This window comes from Lithobates pipiens, unplaced genomic scaffold (assembly GCF_037356315.1).
Source record: "Lithobates pipiens isolate NorthernLeopardFrog02 unplaced genomic scaffold, aLitPip1_a1.2 Scaffold_22, whole genome shotgun sequence".
Classification (NCBI taxonomy): Eukaryota; Metazoa; Chordata; class Amphibia; order Anura; family Ranidae; genus Lithobates; species Lithobates pipiens.
In genome coordinates, this window is record NW_027507784.1 from 37,594,443 (window position 1) to 37,618,600 (window position 24,158).

The 24,158-nt window shown below is 51.1% G+C and overlaps 1 protein-coding gene across 1 annotated transcript; it reads left to right on the top strand.

The window, feature by feature from the left end:
• Positions 1-646: 646 nt before the first annotated feature.
• On the top strand, positions 647-21,148 carry LOC143923577 (zymogen granule membrane protein 16-like). Its single transcript, XM_077447348.1, has 3 exons — positions 647-690; positions 804-936; positions 20,695-21,148. The coding sequence occupies exons 1-3, from the start codon at positions 648-650 to the stop codon at positions 21,014-21,016; spliced, it is 498 nt and encodes a 165-aa protein (XP_077303474.1). The 5' UTR covers position 647; the 3' UTR covers positions 21,017-21,148.
• Positions 21,149-24,158: the final 3,010 nt, after the last annotated feature.

Sequence of the window (24,158 nt, forward strand, 5' to 3'; positions counted from 1 at the left end):
AAGGACACCATTTTGTTGCGCTGGAATCATAAAAATAGGAAAAATCTATGTAAAAGCAGCTGACACAATACGCGAGGATTGCACAGTAATTGATGTAATAAATGGCGTAGCGCTAAAACTGTATAACGAGCTTTCAGTGTTTCAGATGAATAAAACAACAACTTCACTTTAAAAGTCCATAATTACAGCGATGAATCTTGTGAGATCCGCTTGCAAAGAAGCACTTTTGCCTCCAAGTGCTAAACTTCAAGAAGTCATGCCAGAAAACTCCTGGCATTTTCATCAATCTTTTTCTTCTTCTTCGTACCGGGGGGCGGTGCTGTGCAGTGTTTGAGGTGCGATGCTCTGCAGGACTGGGAGGCGGTGCTGTGCAGTGTTTGAGGTGCGATGCTCTGCAGGACTGGGGGCGGTGCTACGCAGTAGTAGGGACAGTGTTGTGCAGTATTGAAGCTACAATGCTCTGCACTACTGAGGGCAATTCTATGCAGTATTTGAGGTGCGAAGCTCTGCAGGACTGGGGACAGTGTTGTGCAGTATTTGGGGGGGCAATACTTTCAGTATTAGGGATAGTGTTGTGCGGTATTTGAGGTGCAATGCTCTGCTGCATATATATTATATAATAATGTCAATTTTGTTTTTATAACAGAATGTTGCTGTGGATCCTTGTCAGTGTGTGCGCCATCACTGCAGGTAAGAGATCCTCTTCTCTCATCTGATAGATTCACATCTCATGTCACCATATATCTTATATCTGGAAAGTGGTGATGTTACTCCACAGATGTTTTGCCTCCTTAATTCCTCAGCTCAGCAGAGCAGCTTCTCGTACTCCGGTGAATATGGCGGTACGGGCGGAAAGCGATTTTCACACTCTGGAAACCAAGTGGATGGACAAATCACAGCCCTGAGAGTTCGTAGTGACCATTACTACATCACCGGGTGAGACACACGGCGCAGGTTTTCCCTTTTCTCATCAGCTTCATACTAATACATGTGTATATTGGGGGGATTCTCAGTGTCTGTCCCTATTCTCTATTATCACTGAACTCAGCGTCTCCGGGTTTAGAGAACAGAGTTTGGCAAACTTCAAAGAAGTTCAGATGCCGAACCCAATGGGAGCCAAATCTGTCCAATAAAAATGCTCAGGGCAGTGCCGGGACAAGGTCATTCGGTGCCCAGGACAAAGATGGCAAACTGCACCAACCCCCCCCCGGTGTAAAGAAAGAGTCAGTGTCAATCAACTATGTTTCCTGTGTGCAGGGCCAGACTGGGAATAAAAAACAAAATTTCATACCAGCCCAACATCATAACGTCATTATTTTCTTGTTCATGAAAGGGAAAACCATACATTTTAAAGCACATTTGATGAAGAGTGTATTATATATAGCTATGAAATCAAATAGGCATATATATATATATATATATATATATATATGCAAATTCCAGTTAAAAGTGGCAAGTGGACAATCATCAAGGGGGACCCCAGGACCTCAGAATATGGGGGGGTGACCACTTTCCACAGAAAGAATACACTAAGGGGGGTGGGTGCCCACCAAATGCAGCTTTACTCTGCCCATGAACGCAGTCTCACTGTGCCCACAAATGCAGCCTCACCGTGCTCACCATTACAGCCTCACTGTGCCCATTATTGCAGCCTCACTGTGCCCATCAAATGCAGCTTTACTGTGCCGTGAATGCAGCCTCACTGTGCCCCATGTCCCAGTCTGCAGTCCCTGTCTGTGGGAAGGTGCGTTGTTGATGCTCAGTATGGTACCTTGCATGTTAGCAGGATATCCATGACGGCCAACAGTAGGGTTGCCACCTTTTCTTCAAGCCAAACCCGAACACTTTAGCAGCGCACGGCAAATTTATTACCACTGTACATTGTAATAAACAGCATTTTTTTATGTTTTATAAACTATACATATAGTTTTGTGATTAAATAACATTTCTGGGGGGGGGGGTGATGGGGGCAGTATGTACAGGAGAGGAGTGTGGAGGGTATAATGGTGGCAGTATGTACAGGAGAGGAGTGTGGAGGGTATAATGGGGGCAGTATGTACAGGAGAGGGGTGCAGAGGGTATGATGGGGGCAGTATGTACAGTAGAGGAGTGTGGAGGGTATGATGGGGGCAGTATGTACAGGAGAGGAGTGTGGAGGGTATGATGGAGGCAGTATGTACAGGAGAGGAGTGTGAAGGGTAGGATGGGGGCAGTATGTACAGGAGAGGAGTATGAAGGGGTGATGGGGGCAGTATGTACAGGAGAGGAGTGTGGCGGGTATGATGGGTGCAGTATGTACAAGAGAGGAGTGTGGAGGGTATGATGGGGGCAGTATGTACAGGAGAGGGGTGCAGAGGCTATGATGGGGGCAGTATGTACAGGAGAGGAGTGCGAAGGGGTGATGGGAGCAATATGTACAGGAGAGGGGTGTGGAGGGTATGATGGGTGCATTATGTACAAGAGGGGTGCAGAGGGTATGATGGGTGCAGTATGCACAGGAGAGGAGTGTGGAGGGCATGATGGGGCAGTATGTATAGGAGAGGAGTGTGGAGGGTATGATGGGTGCAGTATGTACAGGAGAGGAGTGTGGAGGGTATGATGGGGGCAGTATGTACAGGAGAGGGGTGCAGAGGCTATGATGAGGACAGTATGTACAGGAGAGGAGTGCGAAGGGGTGATGGGGGCAGTATGTACAGGAGAGGAGTGCGGAGGGTATGATGGGGGCAGTATGTACAATAGAGGAGTGTGGAGGGCATGATGGGTGCAGTATGTACAGGAGAGGAGTGTGGAGGGTATGATGGGGGAAGTATGTACAGGAGAAGAGTGTGGAGGGTATGATGGGGGCAGTATGTACAGTAGAGGAGTGTGGAGGGTATGATGGGTGCAGTATGTACAGGAGAGGAGTGTGAAGGGGGTGATGGGGGCAGTATGTACAGGAGAGGGGTGCGGAGGGTATGATGGGGGCAGTATGTACAGGAGAGGGGTGCGGAGGGTATGATGGGGGCAGTATGTACAGTAGAGGAGTGTGGAGGGTATGATGGGGGCAGTATGGAGAGGAGTGTAAAGGGGTGATGGGGGCAGTATGTACAGGAGAGGGGTGTGGAGGGTATGATGGGTGCATTATGTACAAGAGGGGTGCAGAGGGTATGATGGGTGCAGTATGCACAGGAGAGGAGTGTGGAGGGCATGATGGAGGCAGTATGTATAGGAGAGGAGTGTGGAGGGTATGATGGGTGCAGTATGTACAGGAGAGGAGTGTGGAGGGTATGATGGGGGCAGTATGTACAGGAGAGGAGTGCGAAGGGGTGATGGGGGCAGTATGTACAGGAGAGGAGTGCGGAGGGTATGATGGGGGCAGTATGTACAATAGAGGAGTGTGGAGGGCATGATGGGTGCAGTATGTACAGGAGAGGAGTGTGGAGGGTATGATGGGGGAAGTATGTACAGGAGAGGAGTGCTATGATGGGGGCAGTATGTACAGAAGAAGAGTGTGGAGGGTATGATGGGGGCAGTATGTACAGGAGAGGAGTGTGGAGGGTATGATGGGGGCAGTATGTACAGTAGAGGAGTGTGGAGGGTATGATGGGTGCAGTATGTACAGGAGAGGAGTGTGAAGGGGGTGATGGGGGCAGTATGTACAGGAGAGGGGTGCAGAGGGTATGATGGGGGCAGTATGTACAGGAGAGGAGTGCTATGATGGGTGCAGTATGTACAGGAGAGGAGTGTGGAGGGTATGATGGGGGCAGTATGTACAGTAGAGGAGTGCAGAGGGTATGATGGGGGCAGTATGTACAATAGAGGAGTGTGGAGGGCATGATGGGTGCAGTATGTACAGGAGAGGAGTGTGGAGGGTATGATGGGGGAAGTATGTACAGGAGAGGAGTGTGGAGGGTATGATGGGGGCAGTATGTACAGTAGAGGAGTGTGGAGGGTATGATGGGTGCAGTATGTACAGGAGAGGAGTGTGAAGGGGGTGATGGGGGCAGTATGTACAGGAGAGGGGTGCGGAGGGTATGATGGGGGCAGTATGTACAGGAGAGGAGTGCGGAGGGTATGATGGGGGCAGTATGTACAGTAGAGGAGTGTGGAGGGTATGATGGGGGCAGTATGGAGAGGAGTGTAAAGGGGTGATGGAGGCAGTATGTACAGGAGAGGGGTGTGGAGGGTATGATGGGTGCATTATGTACAAGAGGGGTGCAGAGGGTATGATGGGTGCAGTATGCACAGGAGAGGAGTGTGGAGGGCATGATGGAGGCAGTATGTATAGGAGAGGAGTGTGGAGGGTATGATGGGTGCAGTATGTACAGGAGAGGAGTGTGGAGGGTATGATGGGGGCAGTATGTACAGGAGAGGGGTGCAGAGGGTATGATGGGGGCAGTATGTACAGGAGAGGAGTGCGAAGGGGTGATGGGGGCAGTATGTACAGGAGAGGAGTGCGGAGGGTATGATGGGGGCAGTATGTACAATAGAGGAGTGTGGAGGGCATGATGGGTGCAGTATGTACAGGAGAGGAGTGTGGAGGGTATGATGGGGGAAGTATGTACAGGAGAGGAGTGCTATGATGGGGGCAGTATGTACAGAAGAAGAGTGTGGAGGGTATGATGGGGGCAGTATGTACAGGAGAGGAGTGTGGAGGGTATGATGGGGGCAGTATGTACAGTAGAGGAGTGTGGAGGGTATGATGGGTGCAGTATGTACAGGAGAGGAGTGTAAAGGGGGTGATGGGGGCAGTATGTACAGGAGAGGGGTGTGGAGGGTATGATGGGTGCATTATGTACAAGACGGGTGCAGAGGGTATGATGGGTGCAGTATGTACAGGAGAGGAGTGTAGTGGGTATGATGGGGGCAGTATGTACAGGAGAGCAGTGTGGAGAGTATGATGGGGGCAGTATGTACAGTAGAGGAGTGTGGAGGGTATGATGGGTGCAGTATGTACAGGAGAGGAGTGTGAAGGGGGTGATGGGGGCAGTATGTACAGGAGAGGGGTGCAGAGGGTATGATGGGGGCAGTATGTACAGGAGAGGAGTGCTATGATGGGTGCAGTATGTACAGGAGAGGAGTGTGGAGGGTATGATGGGGGTAGTATGTACAGTAGAGGAGTGTGGAGGGTATGATGGGTACAGTATGGAGAAGAGTGTAAAGGGGGTGATGGGGGCAGTATGTACAGGAGAGGGGTGTGGAGGGTATGATGGGTGCATTATGTACAAGAGGGGTGCAGAGGGTATGATGGGTGCAGTATGTACAGGAGAGGCGTGTGGAGGGCATGATGGGGGTAGTATGTATAGGAGAGGAGTGTGGAGGGTATGATGGGGGCAGTACGTACAGGAGAGGAGTATGGAGGGTATGATGGGGGCAGTATGTACAGGAGAGGAGTGTGGAGGGGATAATGGGGGCAGTATGTACAGGAGAGGAGTGTGGAGGGGATGATGGGGCAGTATGTACAGGAGAGGAGTGTGGAGGGGATGATGGGGGCAGTATGTAAAGGAGAGGAGTGCTATGATGAGTGCAGTATGTACAGGAGAGGAGTGCGGGGGGTATGATGGGGGCACTATGTACAGCAGATGAGTGCGGAGGGTACTATGGGGGCAGTATGTACAGGCGAGGAGTATGGAGGGTATGATAGGGGCAGTATGTACAGGAGGGGATGATGGGGGCAGTATGTACAGGAGATGAGTGCGGAGGGTACGATGGGGCAGTATGTACAGGCGAGGAGTGTGGAGGGTACGATGGGGGCAGTATGTATAAGCGAGGAGTGTGGAGGGTATGATAGGTGCATTATGTACAAGAGGGGTGCAGAGGGTATGATGGGTGCAGTATGTACAGGAGAGGAGTGCAGAGGGCATGATGGGGGCAGTACGTACAGGAGAGGAGTATGGAGGGTATGATGGGGGCAGTATGTACAGGCGAGGAGTGTGGAGGGTATTATGGGGGCAGTATGTACAGGAGAGGAGTATGGAGGGTATGATGGGGGCAGTATGTATAGGCGAGGAGTGTGGAGAGTATGATGGGGGCAGTATGTACAGGAGAGGGGTGCAGAGGGTATGATGGGGGCAGTATGTACAGGAGAGGAGTGTGGAGGGTATAATGGGGGCAGTATGTACAGGAGAGGAGCGCAGGGGGTATGATGGGTGCAGTATGTACAGGAGAGGAGTGTGAAGGGTATAATGGGTGCAGTATGTACAGGAGAGGAGTATGGAGGGTATAATGGGTACAGTATGTACAGGAGAGGGGTGCAGAGGGTATAATGGAGGCAGTATGGGGAGGGATTTCTTGCAGTGTCTGTGGGGTGACTATGGAATGAAGTCCCTCAGCTGGGGGGTAGGAAGCGGCTCGGAGTGATGTCTGTATGAAGTGGTCTGGGGGTGATATAAGCTGGGGGGTAGTTGGGGGCTGAGAAGTGGTCAGATAGGGATGTCTATAGTTTATTTTTTTAAACTATTGTGGTCATGTACTAAAATATACACAACAATACTATTCAATGAAAACAATGTGTTATAAGATGTTGCCCCCAGCACTCTGTATGTACAGATGATGGGGAGGTAATGTATAACCATTCATATATCCCGTGTTCTCCAGGCTCTGAGTCTGGACTATCGGGGTGTAAACTCACCACATACACACGGGGTTAAGTGAATGGCCATAAATGACATCACATAATGTGGACAGAGGATGGGGAAGTTTGTATACATAGATAAGTGAGCTGCTCGGGAGATACTGTGATTGGACTGCAGACTCTCCCCCCCCACACACACACTCACTGCTGTCTCTTCTGATTCTTAAACCTTCACAAAAGAAACACTCCTGGAACTTTGCTTAGTAAAATAAAAAGTCGGCTCACCTCTTGATGAGCAGAAGCCCCACAGCAGCTCCAGTGATCTCCTCCGCTCCGCCTCCCCCTTCTCCCAGACCACAGCACTAGTGATTGCAGAGGGGGGAACAGAGATAATGGAGACCCTGCAGGAGCCTGGAGGGGGGGGGGGGGGGGCAGAAAGGAGCTTCAGATTCTCAATACACACATAAAAGCTCAGTGTGTGTATTTATTGAGAAGTAATGATACTGCTGCTGTGACTGTCTCCACAGTGGCATGTATTCTAATGAAGCTCCCCCCTGCCAGAATGGTCTGTCCGGGTTTCAGGCAGTCTGAAAACCGGGCAGATGATTCAGAACCCGGACTGTCCGGGTGAATCCTGTACAGGTGGCAACCCTAGCCAACAGCAGGCAGGGTCTGTTCTCGTTTTGGATGGAGACGGTGCTCCTTCCAGAGGATCTGTTTGCTGTGAGATGGAGTGGCCCCTGGCCACCTGCACCTTCAGCCGTCCCCATTTTCAGTCAGCCTGTCCTCTGGTTCTGGGGAAGTGGAGAGAACTGGGTGGGAGCTGGAAAGAAGGGGGAGCAGAGAGTACTGGCAGGGTTGGAGAACACATGGGTGGGGGCAAAGAGCAGGGGGTAGTGGAGATCACAGGGGTGGGGAGCAGAGAGCGCTGGGGGGGAACTTGAGAGTACTGGGGGGGGCAAAAAGAACAGGGGTGGAGAGCATGGTAGGCTGAGAGCACTGAGGGGGCTAAGAGTGTGGGGTGGCGAAGAGCACTGGGGGGCAGAAAAACAGGGGTGGAGAGTACGGGGGCTGGAGAGTACTGGGGGGGTACAAATAGTAGGGGGGAGTAGGGAGCAATGGGGGGAGCTTGGGAGCACCAGTGGGGGCCAGAAAGAACAGGGGGAAAAGCACGGGGGATTGGAGAGCATTATAGGAGGTGGAGAGCACTGGCCGGGTTGAAGAGCACATGGGTGGGGGCAAAATGCAGGGGGGAGTGGAGAGTACAGGGGTGGGGAGTGCTGGGGGGGGGAAGAAAAAAAGAATGGTAGTGGAGAGCATGAGGTGGGTAAAGAGCACTGGGGGGCTGGAGAGCGATGGGTGGAGCTTGAGAGCACCAGAGGGCCAGAAAGAACAGGGGTAAGGAGAATGGGGGGCTGGAGAGCACTGGTGTGGGGGCTGGAGAGTGGTGGGGAGAGCTGGAAAGCAATGGGGGGGTGACAAAGAACAGGGGGTAGCACTGGGGGGTGAAGAGCACTGGGGGGGTGAAGAGCATTGGGTGGTGAAGAGCACTGGGGGGGTGAAGAGCACTGGGGGGGTGAAGAGCACTGGGGGGGTGAAGAGCACTGGGGGGGTGAAGAGCACTGGGATGGTGGCTAGAGAAGGATGGGGAGAGCTGGAAAGGGGGGGCAGAAAGAACAGGGGTGGAGAGAACTGTGGGGGGGGGCTGGAGAGTATGGTGGGGGAGAAGAGCACTGGGGGCGGAGGGAGCACAAGGAGAACTGGGGGGGGGGGCAGTAAAATAAGTTGTATAGGAGGATCGACGGGGGGGCTGTTAATAGAGGAAATGATCTTTCTATATTCCTCCATGCAGCCGCTGAATGCTTGATTCTCCTCCTCTCCCTCCTGCAAGCATTCAGTGACTGCATGGAGGAATGTAGAATGCTCATTTCCTCTATATGCAGCCCCCCTGATGATCCTCCTATCCAGGCATACAGGGCGGACTGTACGGGCGGCATCTCATCCTCTTGATCACAACGCTGGCTGGCTCTGTGTTCGGCGGCCGCTCTGTAACATGGCCCCGCCCCCCCAGACCGGCTTGTGTGATAGGCGGAATGTTGATTCTATCTACTTTCACACAAGCAGGTCTGGGGGGGCGGGGCCATGTTACAGAGCGGCCGCCGAACACAGAGCCAGCCAGCGCTGTGATCCGCAGTAGAAATCACAAATGCAGCCGCAAGTAAAAGCGGCCCCAGGGCAGGCGGGCTACCGGGAAACCTCCTGGTATCCTGGTAGGCCAGTCCGGCCCTGCCCGTGTGTGCTGCTTTCTACTGCAGATCGATTTGTTCTTTTTCCTTTTTCCTTTGCAGGGAAAAGAAAAAAGTGATCATTCCCTCTGTAAAGAGCCCTGTATTAATTATCAGCCCAGGGCTCAGAGCAACAGGTCATTTACCACCGTCACCTGCTGCCTGGTGCAGAGTGACATTTAACACCATCACCTGCTGCCAGATGCCACATGTTATTTGCCACCGTCACCTGCTGCCAGATTCAGCAATGATCAGCAGGAATGAATATATCATGGAGGTAAATTGGTTTTGCCCCCCCCATACCCCTCCCCCTTTTTTACCCTCTCTATCCTTGCGATAAAGGGTATACCCCTGAATGTTTGCCAGCCAATCATGAGAGCTGTTGAACCAGGTCTCTGAAATTCCCACAAAATCCAAATCCTCTTCGTACAACAGTATCTCTAGTTCACCCATCTTGTCCGCCAGGCTCCTGGCATTGGTGAACATGCCATGTAGTTTAGACAGTTTAGGTCAAATATTATTCTCTTATTGTGTGTTCTGAGATTGCAACTCGGACTTGCTACTATACTTACCTTGCGTTTATGCGCACTGGAGCTTGCACCTCGGCCACCTCGCCTACATAGGAGCCCGGTAGAGGACCGATCAGGTCCCCTGGAGAAGCGGGCGCAGCATGATCTAGTAGGCCCTGGGCGGTCCACGCGCCGCCGGCCTATCCTGGGGGGCAGGGCCACAGGCCGGCATGGTGCTAGGTTCCCCGCCTGTTCACCCAGAGACTGGACATGGGGGGAATCTCTGGAGGGGGCCAGTAGGAGCAAGGAGGCTGCAAGGAAGGAAGGTGCACTGGCCAGTGGCACAGAGGCGGCAAACAGGAGGCCCGGGAAGAGCACGAGGGGGCGGGGCCTAGCAGAGAGATGTCCGGTGGCAAAGACTGGAGGTGGTGGGCAGCAAAAAACCTACCCAGGGGCACACCAGGTCTGGTTTTCACTGCCAGTCTGGGGTGGGAGGAGCTTCTGTGGTAAACAAGATGTCTCAGATGCAAAATGCCATGGCCTCCGGGGCCAATTCACCTGGGGGGCATGTAGCACCTCCCACTGGGGGACAGGAAGAGAGATCAGAAGGGGACGTGTCCACAGATGACGAACCACAGGTGGCAGCCAGGGAGAGCAGCAGATCGGCTGTTGGGAGTGCTCCTGGTCAGTAAGTCAACAGAACACTTATTGTCTGATGCACTGCAGGCTCTGTAGTGGTGGTTCAGGCGGGCACAGTGGGGTCAACAGCTCCTGTGGCGCAGGCAAGTGGGGGGATACGGGACCAGCCTATGGCGGGGAATGGACCTGCCTTGTCTGGACCCGCTACACAGATGAGGGACTTGTTAGAGGGTCTGCGGGTGTTGGTGGGCAGGTTTGAAGGGGGACAGGGCCAACCACCTCAGGTGGCCCCGTGGTCAGCTGCAGCAAGTGGGGCAGCAGTTGGGGGATCGGGTGGGGCGGGAGTGCCCCCAGCATCCTCCTCAACTGTACAGACAGTGGTCACCGAAAAGGCAGGTGAAAAAGGGGCAGCTGAGACGTCGGGTAGGTCGGATGTGGTCAGGATCGAGGATGCAGCAAAGGTTTACGTGTGCTTCGACAGGCCGCGTGCCCTCAACATGGGGGGTGCCTTGGGGAAGGGGGGCCGCGCGGCCCCCCCACCCCAAAGCACCTTGTCCCCATGTTGATGAGGACAAGGGCCTCTTCCCGACAACCCTGGCCGTTGGTTGTCGGGGTCTGCGGGCGGGGGGCTTATCGGAATCCGGGAGCCCCCTTTAATAAGGGGGCCCCCGGATACCGGCCCCCCACCCTATGTGAATGAGTATGGGGTACAATGTACCCCTACCCATTCACCTGTGAAAAAAAGTACAAAAAAAAAACACAACACAGGGTTAAAATATTTTATTGCACAGCTCCGGGGGTCTTCTGTCTTCGGGGGTCTTCTCGCCGGACTCCTCCGCTATCTTCTTGTAGCTCTTTTGCTAGCGGAGGAGTCCGGCTTTCTTCCTCCCCGCCGGCCTCTTCTCCCGACTTCGGGGGTCTTGTCCCCCTCTTCGGTTCTTCTGCCGGGCCACCGCGCCTTCTTATAGCTCTTTTACAGGCGGTGGCCCGGTCTTCTGTCGCCGCCGTCGCCTTCTTCTTCTTCTTCTTCTTCTTCAGGAGATGTTGCCTCGACGATCTCTCCGGCCGGAATGCCAGAGCCGCGCTGCGCGGCCACTTATATAGTGACAATGGGGCGGTGTCACATGGTATATGTCACATGGGCTGGTCACATGGGTTGATGTCACATGGGGACTATGACATCGTAAGGGGGCGGGGTCACCATGTGACACCAACCCATGTGACATAAAGCCATGTGACATTGCCCCATTGTCACTATATAAGTGGCCGCACAGCGCGGCTCTGGCATTCCGGCCGGAGAGATCGTCGAGGCAACATCTCCTGGAGAAGAAGAAGAAGAAGAAGAAGAAGAAGAAGAACGGAAGGCGACGGCGGCGACAGAAGACCCGAAGAGGGGGACAAGACCCCCGAAGTCGGGAGAAGAGGCCGGTGGCGCGGAAGAAAGCCGGACTCCTCCGCTAGTAAAAGAGCTACAAGAAGATAGCGGAGGAGTCCGGCGAGAAGACCCCCAAAGACGGAAGACCCCCGGAGCTGTGCAATAAAATATTTTAACCCTGTGTTGTGTTTTTTTTGTACTTTTTTTCACAGGTGAATGGGTAGGGGTACATTGTACCCCATACTCATTCACATAGGGTGGGGGGCCGGTATCCGGGGCCCCCTTATTAAAGGGGGCTCCCGGATTCCGATAAGCCCCCCGCCCGCAGACCCCGAGAACCAACGGCCAGGGTTGTCGGGAAGAGGCCCTTGTCCTCATCAACATGGGGACAAGGTGCTTTGGGGTGGGGGGGCCGCACAGCCCCCCCTTCCCCAAGGCACCCCCCATGTTGAGGGCACGCGGCCTGGTACGGCTCAGGAGGGGGGGCGCTCGCTCGCCCCCCTTTCCTGGCCGGCCGGGTAGCGTGCTCGGACAAGGGTCTGTTGTGGACTTGGGGGGCACCCCCACGCCGATTTTTTTCGGCGCTGGGGTTCCCCTTTAAGTCCATACCAGGCGGCGGGGCCAGCGACGTCTCCGTCGCGGGCCCCGCCTACCTGGATACCCGCTCGAAATGAGCGGACTTTTCTCCGGGCGGGAAAAGTCCGCTCATTTCAAAAGTAGGGCGGACTGGCACACACACGGGCGGACTGTCCGCTGAAATGTGAGTCCGACGGACAGTCTTTCCAACATTCCGAAAGACTTAGTCCGCCAGACTGTCCGCTGAAAAAGTCCGCTGAAGCCCACACACGAGCGGACTGTCCGCTGAAATGTGTTTCGGCGGACTAAGTTGGGCAGACAGTCCGCCCGTGTGTACGCGGCCTAAGTGTTCAGAAAATGTTTAAAGGCGGTTGGGTTGGAAGGGGCGGAGTATGCCTCACACTCCTTCCGCATCGGGGCGGCCAGACGTGGGTTGGATGAGGCGGCGGTGCACAGGATTTGAAGATGGGAGTCTAAAAAATTCCCAACATATATCAGGCCACAACTGGCAGTTGGGTAATAAAAAAAAGTGGTAGGAGTGATATAGTAGAGTTGCTTAGGTATATGTATGTTATTTGTTGTTGTGCTTTCTCATTTCAGATGGAGGTTCAGTACGCCTCGTTTGGATCATAGGCCACTCCTATGTGTGTTGGGGGGCCAGGAGAGGAGACGTAAGGCCGGATAGTAGGCAATTGGGTATTTCTAGGAGAGAGGCTGATTTGCAGTGGCTAGGAATACCAGGAATGAAGTGAGACAGAGTGATGGTGGAGGTGGAGAGGTACGTACGGCTGGATAGACCACCGGACGTATTAGTACCTGATCACGGACATAAAATCGGATTTTATGAAGCTGCGCACAAAATTTCGGGGTACCACTCTGTTGTGGTCGGACATTGTGGCCAGGACGACGTGGAGGTGGGCTAGATCCGTGGTGAGCATCATCAAGACAGGCATCAGGATCAACAAGGTGGTGGGGAGGTTTGTGGTACAGAATGGGGGTATTGCGATTAGACACAGGGAGCTTGAAACTAATCTGGGGCTATACTTGCGGAGGGATGGTGTTCATCTCTCCGATGTCGGTATCGATTTATGGTCCATGGGATTGCAAGACGGAATCCAAAAGGCTCTGCAGGTGTGGGGTTACCCTCAAGGTTAAGGTAGTCACCCATTTGGCTGTGGCGGTATCTTTCTGCTGGTCTTTGACGGTGGCGGTAAAACAGAGGTGATCTGAAAGGGGTGGGGGGCTCATTGATACCACGGGCCCCTCCGGTGTATTCCAGAATGGTGGATGGAATACTGGGATGGTTTCACTGCAGGAAGGGGTTGTCTCCGAGCGGTCACAGCTGGAGGCCTATTATGTTAAAAGGTACCGCAGTGAGTTGGTGTTATGTGATAAAATTGGGTCACCGTCAGAGATCACCAGACTGGGTTTAACAAATTAGTTATGTTGTTGTGGTTATATTTTATTGGTTGCATATATATATATATTTATATATTTTTTTTTTGGAGTGAGTTATTTTGGTTGTGTTAATAAGGGCTGTTGTGGCCATTTTACTACAAAGAAAGTTGTGGTCTCATCATTATAAGGGGTAATGAATGGGTGGAATATAAATGGTTAACAGGGTGAAAGTGAAGGAGACATTTGGGCTACACTGGTCAAGTACTGGTTATTGACTGAGAAGTCAGCCCAGTCCTCCAGGAACCCAAACCCTCCTTACTACACCAACTCTTCAGCCACTTGTTTACTTCCCTAATCTCCCTCTGCCTTTCTGGTGTGGCTCGATGTACCGGTACTATTCCTGAGAATACTACCTTGGAGGTCTTTTTCCTCAATTTAGCTCCCAAGTCCCTAAAATTGTTCTTTAGGACACTCCATCTGCCTCTGACTTTGTCATTGGTGCCAACGTGCACCATGACAGCCGGGTCTTCCCCAGCCCCTCCCAGTAATCTGTCCACCAGATCCGTGATGTGTCGAACCCGAGCGCCCGGCAGACAACATACTGTTCGGCGCTTCAGGTTTTTGTTACAGATTGCCCTCTCTGTCCTTCTAAGAATTGAGTCCCCTACAACCAAAATCTGTCTTTCCTTTCATCCCCCCACTCTCACTGGAGGAGTTCTTCCCCCCGACAGTTAGGAGAGTCCTTCAGCTCCAGCAGTGCAGGTTCCTGACTGGTTTCACCAATGTCACTCAATGGAGCGTACCTATTGGGATGCTCCAGCCCTGGATGGGCCTCCCTTAGACTTCCCCCTCTACCCTTCCTGACTGTCACCCATCTACTCTTTGCTAGTGCCTGCACCTCTTTGTCTCCACCGCCTCTGTGCTCACCCCTGCCGTGTACATTCCTGGCTCTCCTTTAGTATGGAGGGACTTCTCAATGTTGACAGTTGTTTCCCCAGATTCAGAACCTGGGCTTCCAAGGAAACAATGTGCTTACATTTTGCACAGCAGTATTCACCCTTGATTGGATGATCAAGGAACACATACATGCCGCAAGATGTACAACAAGTCACCACTCCCCACTCGCTGGGCATCGTACCTATTCAATTTAATGAGGATTGGGGATTATACCCTGTCCAAATTACCTAACAACTAGATTCCTGACACTAATACTCAACAAGACAATACACAAGTACTCGCAGAGCTATGTGCACTTGCAGACCGCTGGCAGAACTACATCCACTCGCAGAACTACATGCACTCACAACACACAAGTATATAGTACACAATACACAAGTACTAACGATCCACACACACTACTCAGACAACACTCAGGTACTCACACTACACAGGTACTATGACCTCTGTTATAACCTCCTGTTTTAAACTCTGGTTTTAACTCGTCACTTAGACCAGTTCCACCCACTCTGGCTTTAATTCACCACTTAGACCAGTTCCACCAACTCTGGCTTTAATTCACCACTTAGACCAGTTCCACCAACTCTGGTTTTAACTCACCGCTTAGACCAGATCCACTTGGACAGACTTCCAGCAGACTCGAAGATGAGCGGGCTCACAATGAGTTCTGCACAAGGTTATATAGGCCTCAAGCACCTGTGACCAATTAACCACTTCCCTTAATTAGTAGGCTGAAGGAAGTAAAGAAAAAAAAGCTGTTTAACCACTTCAATACCAGACACTTGAACACCTTCCTGCCTAGACCAATTTTGAGCTATCAGTGCTGTCGCATTTTGAATGACAATTGCACGGTCGTGCTACACTGTACCTAAATTACATTTTTATCATTTTTTTCCCACAAATAGAGCTTTATTTTGGTGGTATTTGATCACCTCTGCATTTTTTATATTTTGCTAAACAAATAAAAAAAGACCGAAAATTTTGAAAAAAAAAATGTTTTTTTTTTTGTTTCAGTTTCAAAACTTTGTAAATAAGTAAGTTTTCTCCTTCACTGATGGGGCTGCACTGATGGGCACCGATGAGGTGGCACCAATGAAGTGGCACTGATGAGGTGGCAATGATGGGCACTGATAGGCAGCACTGATGGGCACTGATAGGTGGCACTGATGGGCGACATGGATGGGCACTGATAGGTGGCAAAAATTGGCACTGATAGCTGGCATGGATAGGCGGCACTGATGAGCATGGATGGGCACTTATAGGAGGCACGGATTGGGCACTGATAGGTGGCACGGATGGGCACTGATAGGTGACATTGTATAGTATCATATTGTACTGATGGATGCCAATCAGTGCCAAACAGTAATGCATGCCAATCAGTGATGCCCATTGTGGGCACTGATTGGCATCCATTGTGGGCACTGACTGGCATCCCTGGTGGTCTAGGGTGGCATACCTGGTGCTGGGCATCCCTGGTGGTCTGGTGGCATCCCTGGTGGTCCAGTGTGGGCATCCTGGGGGGTCTGCACTGATAATCGATCAACACAGACCCCCCCTTGTCAAAGGAGCAGCCGATCGGCTCTCCTCTACTCACGTCTGACAGACGCGAGTGAGGAAAAGCCGATCAACGGCTCTTCCTATTTACACTGTGATCAGCCGTGATTGGACATGGCTGATCACGTGGTAAAGAGTCTCCGTCGGAGACTCTTTACCAAGATTGTAGTTGCCGGGTGTCAGACTGACACACCGCAACAACGATCACCACGATGTGCACCCCCGGGGGTGCGCAGCGGCTTAATATCCTGATCACGTCATATGACGTCCGGTCAGGATATTAAAACCACTTTGCCGCCGTCATTCTGCTATATGGCGGGCGGCAAGTGGTTAAAAAGTGTCAGAAAAGAGTGTTAAAAAGATACAAGGAAAAGCCCCAAAAATAACCTAAAAATGCAACCCAGCAATCACCAGCAGTCAAAAAGCAAAACTTGTTCCCTCTTCACTCAAGGTCCACACTGTTTAGCTTCCAACCAGATGTCACTTGCCATCGTCACCTGCTGCCAGATGCCTCCTCCCCTCCCCCAATCGGACAGTTTGTTTATGAACCTGCTGCAGATTAGTAAATTAACTGTCTGGATCAGAATTTGGGAGGGAAGGAGGCGGGGAGTTAATTACCATTGCTATTTTTAATTTCTGTAATATGCAGCGGGGGGGAGGGGGTTAATGTACTGCCACTGGTCAGCCACTAATGCATCAGTGACCAGTGACAGTACATTAACCCCTCCATGCCGCATATTACCAAAATTAAAAATAGGTAGTGTAGCGCCCTGCTCCTGATGGGTAGACGCTATTATTTTTTCAAATTTAGTTGTCTGAATCTGTAGTTTGGCTCAGACTAATTCTCTCTAACACCCCTTTCACACCAGGGTGTTTTGCAGGCGCTATAGCATTAGAAATAGCACCTGCAATCCGCCCTAAAGAAGCTGCACCATTGTGTGTAGTGTGATCCCCGAGGGCTTTCACACTACAGAGGTGCCCTGGCAGGACGTCAGAAAAAAGTCCTGCCAGCAGCTTCTTTGGAGCGGTAAAGGAGCGGTGTGTTTACCGCTCCTCCACCGCTGCTCCCCATTGAAATCAATGGGGCAGCGCTGTAATAAACCGGCGGTTTTAACCCTTTTGCGGCCGCTAGCGGGGGTAAAAGCGCCCCACTAGCGCTCGAAATGTGCCGCAAATCCGGCGCAATGGGCGGTGTGGTGTGAAAGGGGTCTAAAAGTTCTGGTTTCTGTACCAGTCCAGCTGGGTTGCGCTGATTCCCACTTGACCATAGGTGTCGCTGTCACCATCAGTAAGTGTGGAAATGCAGCAAGCTGGATGCATTAATGTCACCTCTTGCTCGGAAATAGCTCAGTGGGTGTGGTTTCCCTGCTGTGCATTCTGGGAGAGGGTATTTAAGGTACCGAAGCCATTTTTGGTGGTTCATTTTCCGGAGTCCACTATCCCGACCTCATGGCCCTCCTGGCCTGGGGTCTGTGTCACATGGTCTGCGCCTCGGGGGCCGTCTGGCCTGAGGCTTTGCAACTGAGAGTGTGGGCCCAGAAATGTCTTGGGGCCTGCTGATCCAGTGGAGGACCTAGCGCAAGGCTAGTGTCTCTGGAGGAGCCTGGAAACTCAGTTTGAGGACGTACCCCGGATCAATGTCCATACAGTATCGCCGGGTCGGCTGAAAGAATCTGGTACTGTATGGTAGTTCTTCTAAAACTCTCAAGATTTCTAAGTTCAATTGACAAGTCTGGGGCAGAGACTTTGTTGAGCATCTCATCGGCTGCTAGGTCAAGTGAGAGGCCAATCCGGTGATTGCTGGTTCCAGTCTGTGGCGCTGTTTTGTCCTCTGGATCTGACCAATACCTCTAACCCGCAATTACAAGGTGCCTGAACTCCCCTTTATCCTCTAACCCTCTATTGAAGGACTGTGTTTTATCTTTCTTTGTGTTACCCCTAAATAAATCTTCAAAAAGGACTAAGTGTCGGATTCATCATCATTTGGGCTACTTTCCAACGGGACCCCCCTAAGCCCTTGTACACACGGCCGGACATTCCGACAACAAAATCCGTTGGATTTTGTTCAAAACTGTTGCATACACACTGTCAGACAAAGTTGTCGGAAAATCTGTTTGTTCAGAACATGATGACGTTATTTCGTTACGACGGGACTACGTTCAGGCTAGTAGCCAATAGCTTTGGTCTAGGAATTTGATCTGAGCATGCGTGGCACTTTGTCCGATCGGAATTCTCTACAAACGATCGGACAGAGTCCGATTGGATCATGTTGTCGGAATATTTTATAGCCCAGCTCTAAAACTTTGTCGATCGGATATTCCGACAGAAACAGTCCGATGGAGCCCACACACAGTTGGAATATCCGACAAAACGGTCCGATCGGACATTTTCCGTCGGAATGTCTGACCGTGTGTACAAGGGCTAAGACGAAGAAGCGAGTAGGTGAGAGGTACCGGTAAGCCCAAACAAAACCAGCAGCTCCTTCGGGGGGGTAGTGCTACAGTAGCATTGGTAATTCTCCCCCTCATCCTTCTCCCCTCGTCCGATCCAGACAGTTCATTTATTAATCTGCAGATGGCATTTGGTAATCATTATCTGTTTAGTGCTTAATTTGGTGCAATCATATACACACTTTGCTGACCTGGTACCTCCTCGGCAGAACCTCCACCTCCAGGTCGCAGCTTCAGCAGCAGCTCTCTATGCTCCTCCCATCCCGCCTCTGGCCGCGAGTGACATCACGCCGCCGGGACATATACGCCCAGGGCATCCGCCCCTTCTACCCCTTCCGCCTCTGCCTTGTGCCGGCTCTGGCTCGGGGCAGTGCCCTGGGAATGTGTACCAGTGCAGAACAACATGTAAAACTTCCACTGGGCCAGGAGCAGTGACAGGTACAAAGGAAAAAAAAATTTTGACTGATGGCAAATTACATTTCCCATATGGCTTCTATTTAAAATAAAGAAATGGCCCACAGACCCCTGAAAAGGTCCCCCCAAAATTTTGAGGGACCTTTGGAGGATGTCTAATCCCCATTAGATTGCCTTTTACATCAGGATCCCCATTGGACTCCCCCTTATATTAGAATCCTTATTAGAGTGCCCCTTTATACCAGGATCCCCATTAGACTCCCCCTTTACACCAGGATCCCCATTAGACTCCCCCTTTATACCAGGATCCCCATTAGACTCCCCCTTTACACCAGGATCCCAATTAGAGTCCCCCTTACACCGGGTTCCCTCAAGAGTCCACCCTTATTTCAGGGTCCACATCAGACTCCGCCCTTACATCAGGATCCCCATTAGACTCCCCCTTTATACCAGGATCCCCATTACACTCCCCCTTTACACCAGGATCCCCATTAGACTCCCCCTTTATACCAGGATCCCCATTAGACTCACCCTTTACACCAGAATCCCAATTAGAGTCCCCCTCACACCAGTATCCCATTAGAGTCCCCCCTTACATCAGGGTCCACATTAGAGTCCCCCCTTACATCAGGGTCCCTGTCAGAGTCCACCTTTATGCCAGGGTCTTCATTAGAGTCCCCCTTACATCAGGGATTGTATTAGAGCCCACTCTTAAGTCAGGGTACCCATTAGAATTCCCTGTTACATTGGGGTCCCCATTAGAGTCCCATGTTACATCAAGGTCCCCATTAGAGTCCTCCCTTAAGTCAGGGTTCCCTGTTACATCGGGGCCCTTCTTACATCAGAAACCTCCTTTATACCAGAGTCCCTATCAGAGTCCCCATCATAATGCTCCTTACATCAGGGTCCCCATTAGAGTCACCCTTTACAAAGTCTGGGTGTGGGTTGGGGGGGTTGAAGTGGAGACCATGGGTGACCTCTGCTGACCTGAATCCTCAATCAGTACACACTGAGTATAACTCACTGACCCTAACAGTGGGCCGGATAAGACCTTGCAGAGGGCCAGATGTGGTGTAGTTTGGAGATCCCTGATTTAGGACTATGACATGACTAGTGAGAAATAATTGTGCTCCTCATCACCATCTTGTGGCCATAATGTGGTATTTTCCCCATTCACACATTCAAATTGCAGAGAAAATAGACTGAAGAACATTTGATCTTGCCCCATTCACACAGGGTGAATGTACAGTACATGTCATTTCGATAGAGGAACTGCTCTGTAATTTTTTGATTTTTGCATTTGTGTTTTATTTTGTGTATTTCATTGTTACATGTGTAAAGTAATTTACAATAATGAGACTAGAAAAACATGTCCAGTGTAGCTGAAAAGAGCCTCATCAGTAAAAATCAGTAGCCACCAGTGCAGCATATTAGTGCCTCCTATCAGTGCCCATCAGTGGTGCCTTATCAGTGCCCATCAGTGAAGAAGAAAAATTATAAATTTTGTAAAATTGTATTACAGAAATGATGAAAAGGGTTTTTTTTTTAATTTTCAAAATCTTCGGTCTTTTTTTCATTTGTTTAGCAAAAAAAGAAAAAAATTCCAGAAATCCCAGTGGTGATTGAATACCACCAAAGCAAAGTTCTAGCTGTCTCAAAAAAATAAATAAAAAAATTGTCATTTAAAGTGTGACAGCGCTGAAAGCGGAAAATGATCCTGGGCAGGAAGGGGGTGAAATTGCCCGGTATTGAAGGGGTTAAACCAATGTCTAAATCTTGTGATTTTTGGTGGAAAATAGCTGCGGCACTGGCAGTAATGGGAATCGGATGCCATGGCATTTGTTTTTATTTTTTTGCCAGGTAACCTGAGGCTGGCGTGGGGCTTATGGCAGTTTTATTCATATTATTTATCTTATGTTACAATTTTAGATCTTCTTTCTGTATTTCTCTTCTGAAGAATGACGTGGGTTTGTTCCCTCCACAGGATCCAGGTGCGATATGGGACGACGTGGTCAGAGTACATTGGGGACACATCGGGGGATATGGAGGAAATTTTACTTAACCCCGGAGAGCACATTAGTCAGGTAAACGGGAAATATACCCTCTACATCCGCCAGCTGGTATTCATCACCAACAAGGGGCGCGTGTTCACTTTCGGCAAAGATATCGGAACCGCCTTCAGCGGCTCCCCTCTGTTCCCCGGCACCTACCTGAGATGCATCAGCGGACGCTCCGGCACCGCCATCAACGCCATCGGCTTCCACTGGGACAACCCCAACAGCAACTGCGACCACTGCGAGGAGTAATTTCCAGACCGCTGTGCCGACCTGAGCTACAGAGTATCGCCCCCCGTCTGTCATCTGTCTAACTTACCCCCATCTGTATCAGCTCCCAATATTCCGTGTATCCTCTCCTCATAATAAAATCTGCAGCTACAATGCCTGTCTGATTCTTTTATATTAAAACAAAATTCTGAAAGCACCATAGTCAACTACACTATATTACCAAAAGTATTGGGACACCTCCCTTTACACACACATAAATTTTAATGGCATCCCAGTCTTAGTCCGTAGGGTTCAATATTGAGTTGGCCCACCCTTTGCAGCTATAACAGCTTCAACTCTTCTGGGAAGGCCGTCCACAAGGTTTAGGAGTGTGTCTATGCGAATGTGTGATCATTCTTCCAGAAGCATATTTGTGAGGTCAGGCACTGATGTTAGATAAGAAGGCCTGGCTCAAGTCTCCGCTCTAATTCATCCCAAAGGTGTTCTATCAGGTTGAGGTCAGGATTTACTCATCTTCTATGTCTCTATGGACCTTGCTTTGTACTTTGTTATGGTGTGGGGTTGTTTTTCAGGGGTTGAGTTTGGCCCCTTAGTTCCAGTGAAGGGAACTCTTAAGGCGTCAGCATACCAAGACATTTTGGACAATTTCATGCTCCAAACATTGTGGGAACAGTTTGGGGATGGCCCTTCATGACTGCGCACCAGTGCACAGAGCAAGGTCCATAGAGACATGGATGAGAGAGTTTGGGGTGGAGGAACTTATCTGGCCTGCACAGACCCCTGACCTCAACCCAAAAGAACACCTTTGGGATGAATTAGAGCGGAGACTGCGAGCCGGGCCTTCCTGTCCAACATCAGTGCCTGACCTTAAAAATTTACTTCTGGAAGAATGGTCAAACATTCCCATAGACACACTCCTAAACCTTTCCAGAAGAGTTGAAGCTGTTATAGTTGCAAAGGGTGGGCCAACGCAATATTGAACCCTATGGACTAAGACTGGGGTGCCATTAAGGTTCGTAACGCAGGTGTCACAATACTTTTGACAATGTAGTGTATATAAAGGGCCCATTTTCATCTTTGTGGCGCGTTAATGTGTGTTTTCTTGCGTGCTGCCAAAACACCTCAACTTGCTAAAAAACACGACCCATTTTTTAAAACCCCACAAGGCACCACTGTGTGTTGCGACGCGTTTCAACACAGGTGTGTTGCCTCTAGTACAGGAGTCTCCAAACTATCTAAACAAAGGGTCAGTTTACTGTCCTTCAGACTTTAGGTGGGCCGGACTGTGGCCATTGGTAGTAGAAAATATCCTGGTGTCAGTGGTCATAAATAATGCCAAATCTTTAGTGGGAAGAACAGTGCTCCCTCATTGGTGTCAGTGGGAGGAACAGTGCCCCATCATTGGTGTCAGTGGAAGGAATAGTGCCCCACCATTGGTGTCAGTGGGAGGAATAGTGCCCTATCATTGGTGTCAGTGGGAGGAATAGTGCTCCCTCATTGGTGTCAGTGGAAGGAATAGTGCCCTCTCATTGGTGTCAGTGGAATAGTGCTCTGTTGTTGGTGTCAGTAGTAGGAATAGTGCCCCAAGGGCCAGATAAAGGCAAGCAAAGGGCCCACAATTAGGAGACCACTGCTCTAGTGTGCTGGGTGCCATTCATAACATACTGTACACATGTGACTGCAATCCAGAAATGTAAATTAACCCATAACTCCTTGCTGCTGCCACCTGGTGGCCCTTTAAGTGGATGTTAATGGAAGAAAATTCTCCATCATATGAGCCCTGTGATTGGTTGTCATTTGGTCATGTGATCGGGATCCCGTACCACTTGCTCCTGGTTGCAAATAGAGATCAGGAGGTGTTGGTGAGACGCTCGGTCAGTGCGCTGGGAGCATGTTTTCATCACAGAACCTGGAAGCCCTATGGAGGCCATTGTGCAGTACAGTGGGGGCCCGTCCATAGGGGGCGCCCGGGCGCCCCCCCCCCCCTCAGTGTAAAAAAAAAACGGGCCCTTTAAGACATTTAAAAAAATAAATATCATTTAACAATTTAACATAGTGTACTGTGGCGCCGGTCGCAGTGCACTATGAGAAGCGCCACGTCGATGCAATCACAAGATTGCATCCATGGTGCTTAATTTGCGGGTTAAAAACCCGCCTTGCGGCGCACTGTAGAACGCCGTCTAGCTTCCGCCCGTAAAATCACTGTGATTCTATGGGCGGGAGCATTGTCATTCTTAGACAGGCAGGTCACTTCTGGCTTTCGGCTGCTTGACGAAACCCGGAAGTGACGTCGGCAGCTCCGTTCCTCAGCCCGAGCGGAGCTGCAAGAATGGTGAGTGGCATAACTGACTCTCTGTGGAAAAAATTAAATAATGAAGTAAATAATAATTAATTACCAAATGCACCCCGGCCGGCCTCAAAGGCTCGGTTCACACAGGGGCGACACGACTTCCAGGACGACTTGAACACGACTTAGACACGACCTGGGGCGACTTACAACACTTTGAAGTCGCCCCAGGCCAGGCGACTTTTGCCGTGGCCAATCAGAGAATGAGCTCTGAAGGAGGAACTCCACGCTAAATTTATGAAAAAAAATTGGCGTGGGTTCCCCCTCCGAGAGCATACCAGGCCCTTAGGTCTGGTATGGATTCTAAGGGGAACCCCCTACGCCGAAAAGACAGCGTGGGGTCCCCCCCAGATCCATACCAGACCCTTATCCGAGCACGCTACCCAGCCGGCCAGGAAAGGGGTGGGGACGAGCGAGCGCCCCCCCCCTCCTGAGCCGTACCAGGCCACGTGCCCTCAACATGGGGGGGTGCCTTGGGGAAGGGAGGGCCACGCAGCCCCCCCACCCCAAAGCACCTTGTCCCCATGTTGATGAGGACAAGGGCCTCTTCCCGACAACCCTGGCGGTTGGTTGTCGGGGTCTGCGGGCCCCCCGGATACCGGCCCCCCACCCTATGTCAATGAGTATGGGGTACAATGTACCCCTACCCATTCACCTGTGGAAAAAAGTAAAAATAAAACACAACACAGGGTTAAAATAGTTTATTGCACAGCTCCGGGGTCTTCCGTCTTCGGGGGTCTTCTCGCCGGACTCCTCCGCTATCTTCTGCTCTTTTGCTAGCGGAGGAGCCCGACTTTCTTCTTTGCCGCCATCCTC

Bases quoted from the DNA above. Each gene is read 5' to 3' on its own strand.
- LOC143923577 (XM_077447348.1), top strand. From the start codon at position 648: ATGTTGCTGTGGATCCTTGTCAGTGTGTGCGCCATCACTGCAG. The intron at 691-803 runs GTAAGAGATCCT...TTAATTCCTCAG, and splicing joins TGTGTGCGCCATCACTGCAG to CTCAGCAGAGCAGCTTCTCG. The intron at 937-20,694 runs GTGAGACACACG...TTCCCTCCACAG, and splicing joins GACCATTACTACATCACCGG to GATCCAGGTGCGATATGGGA.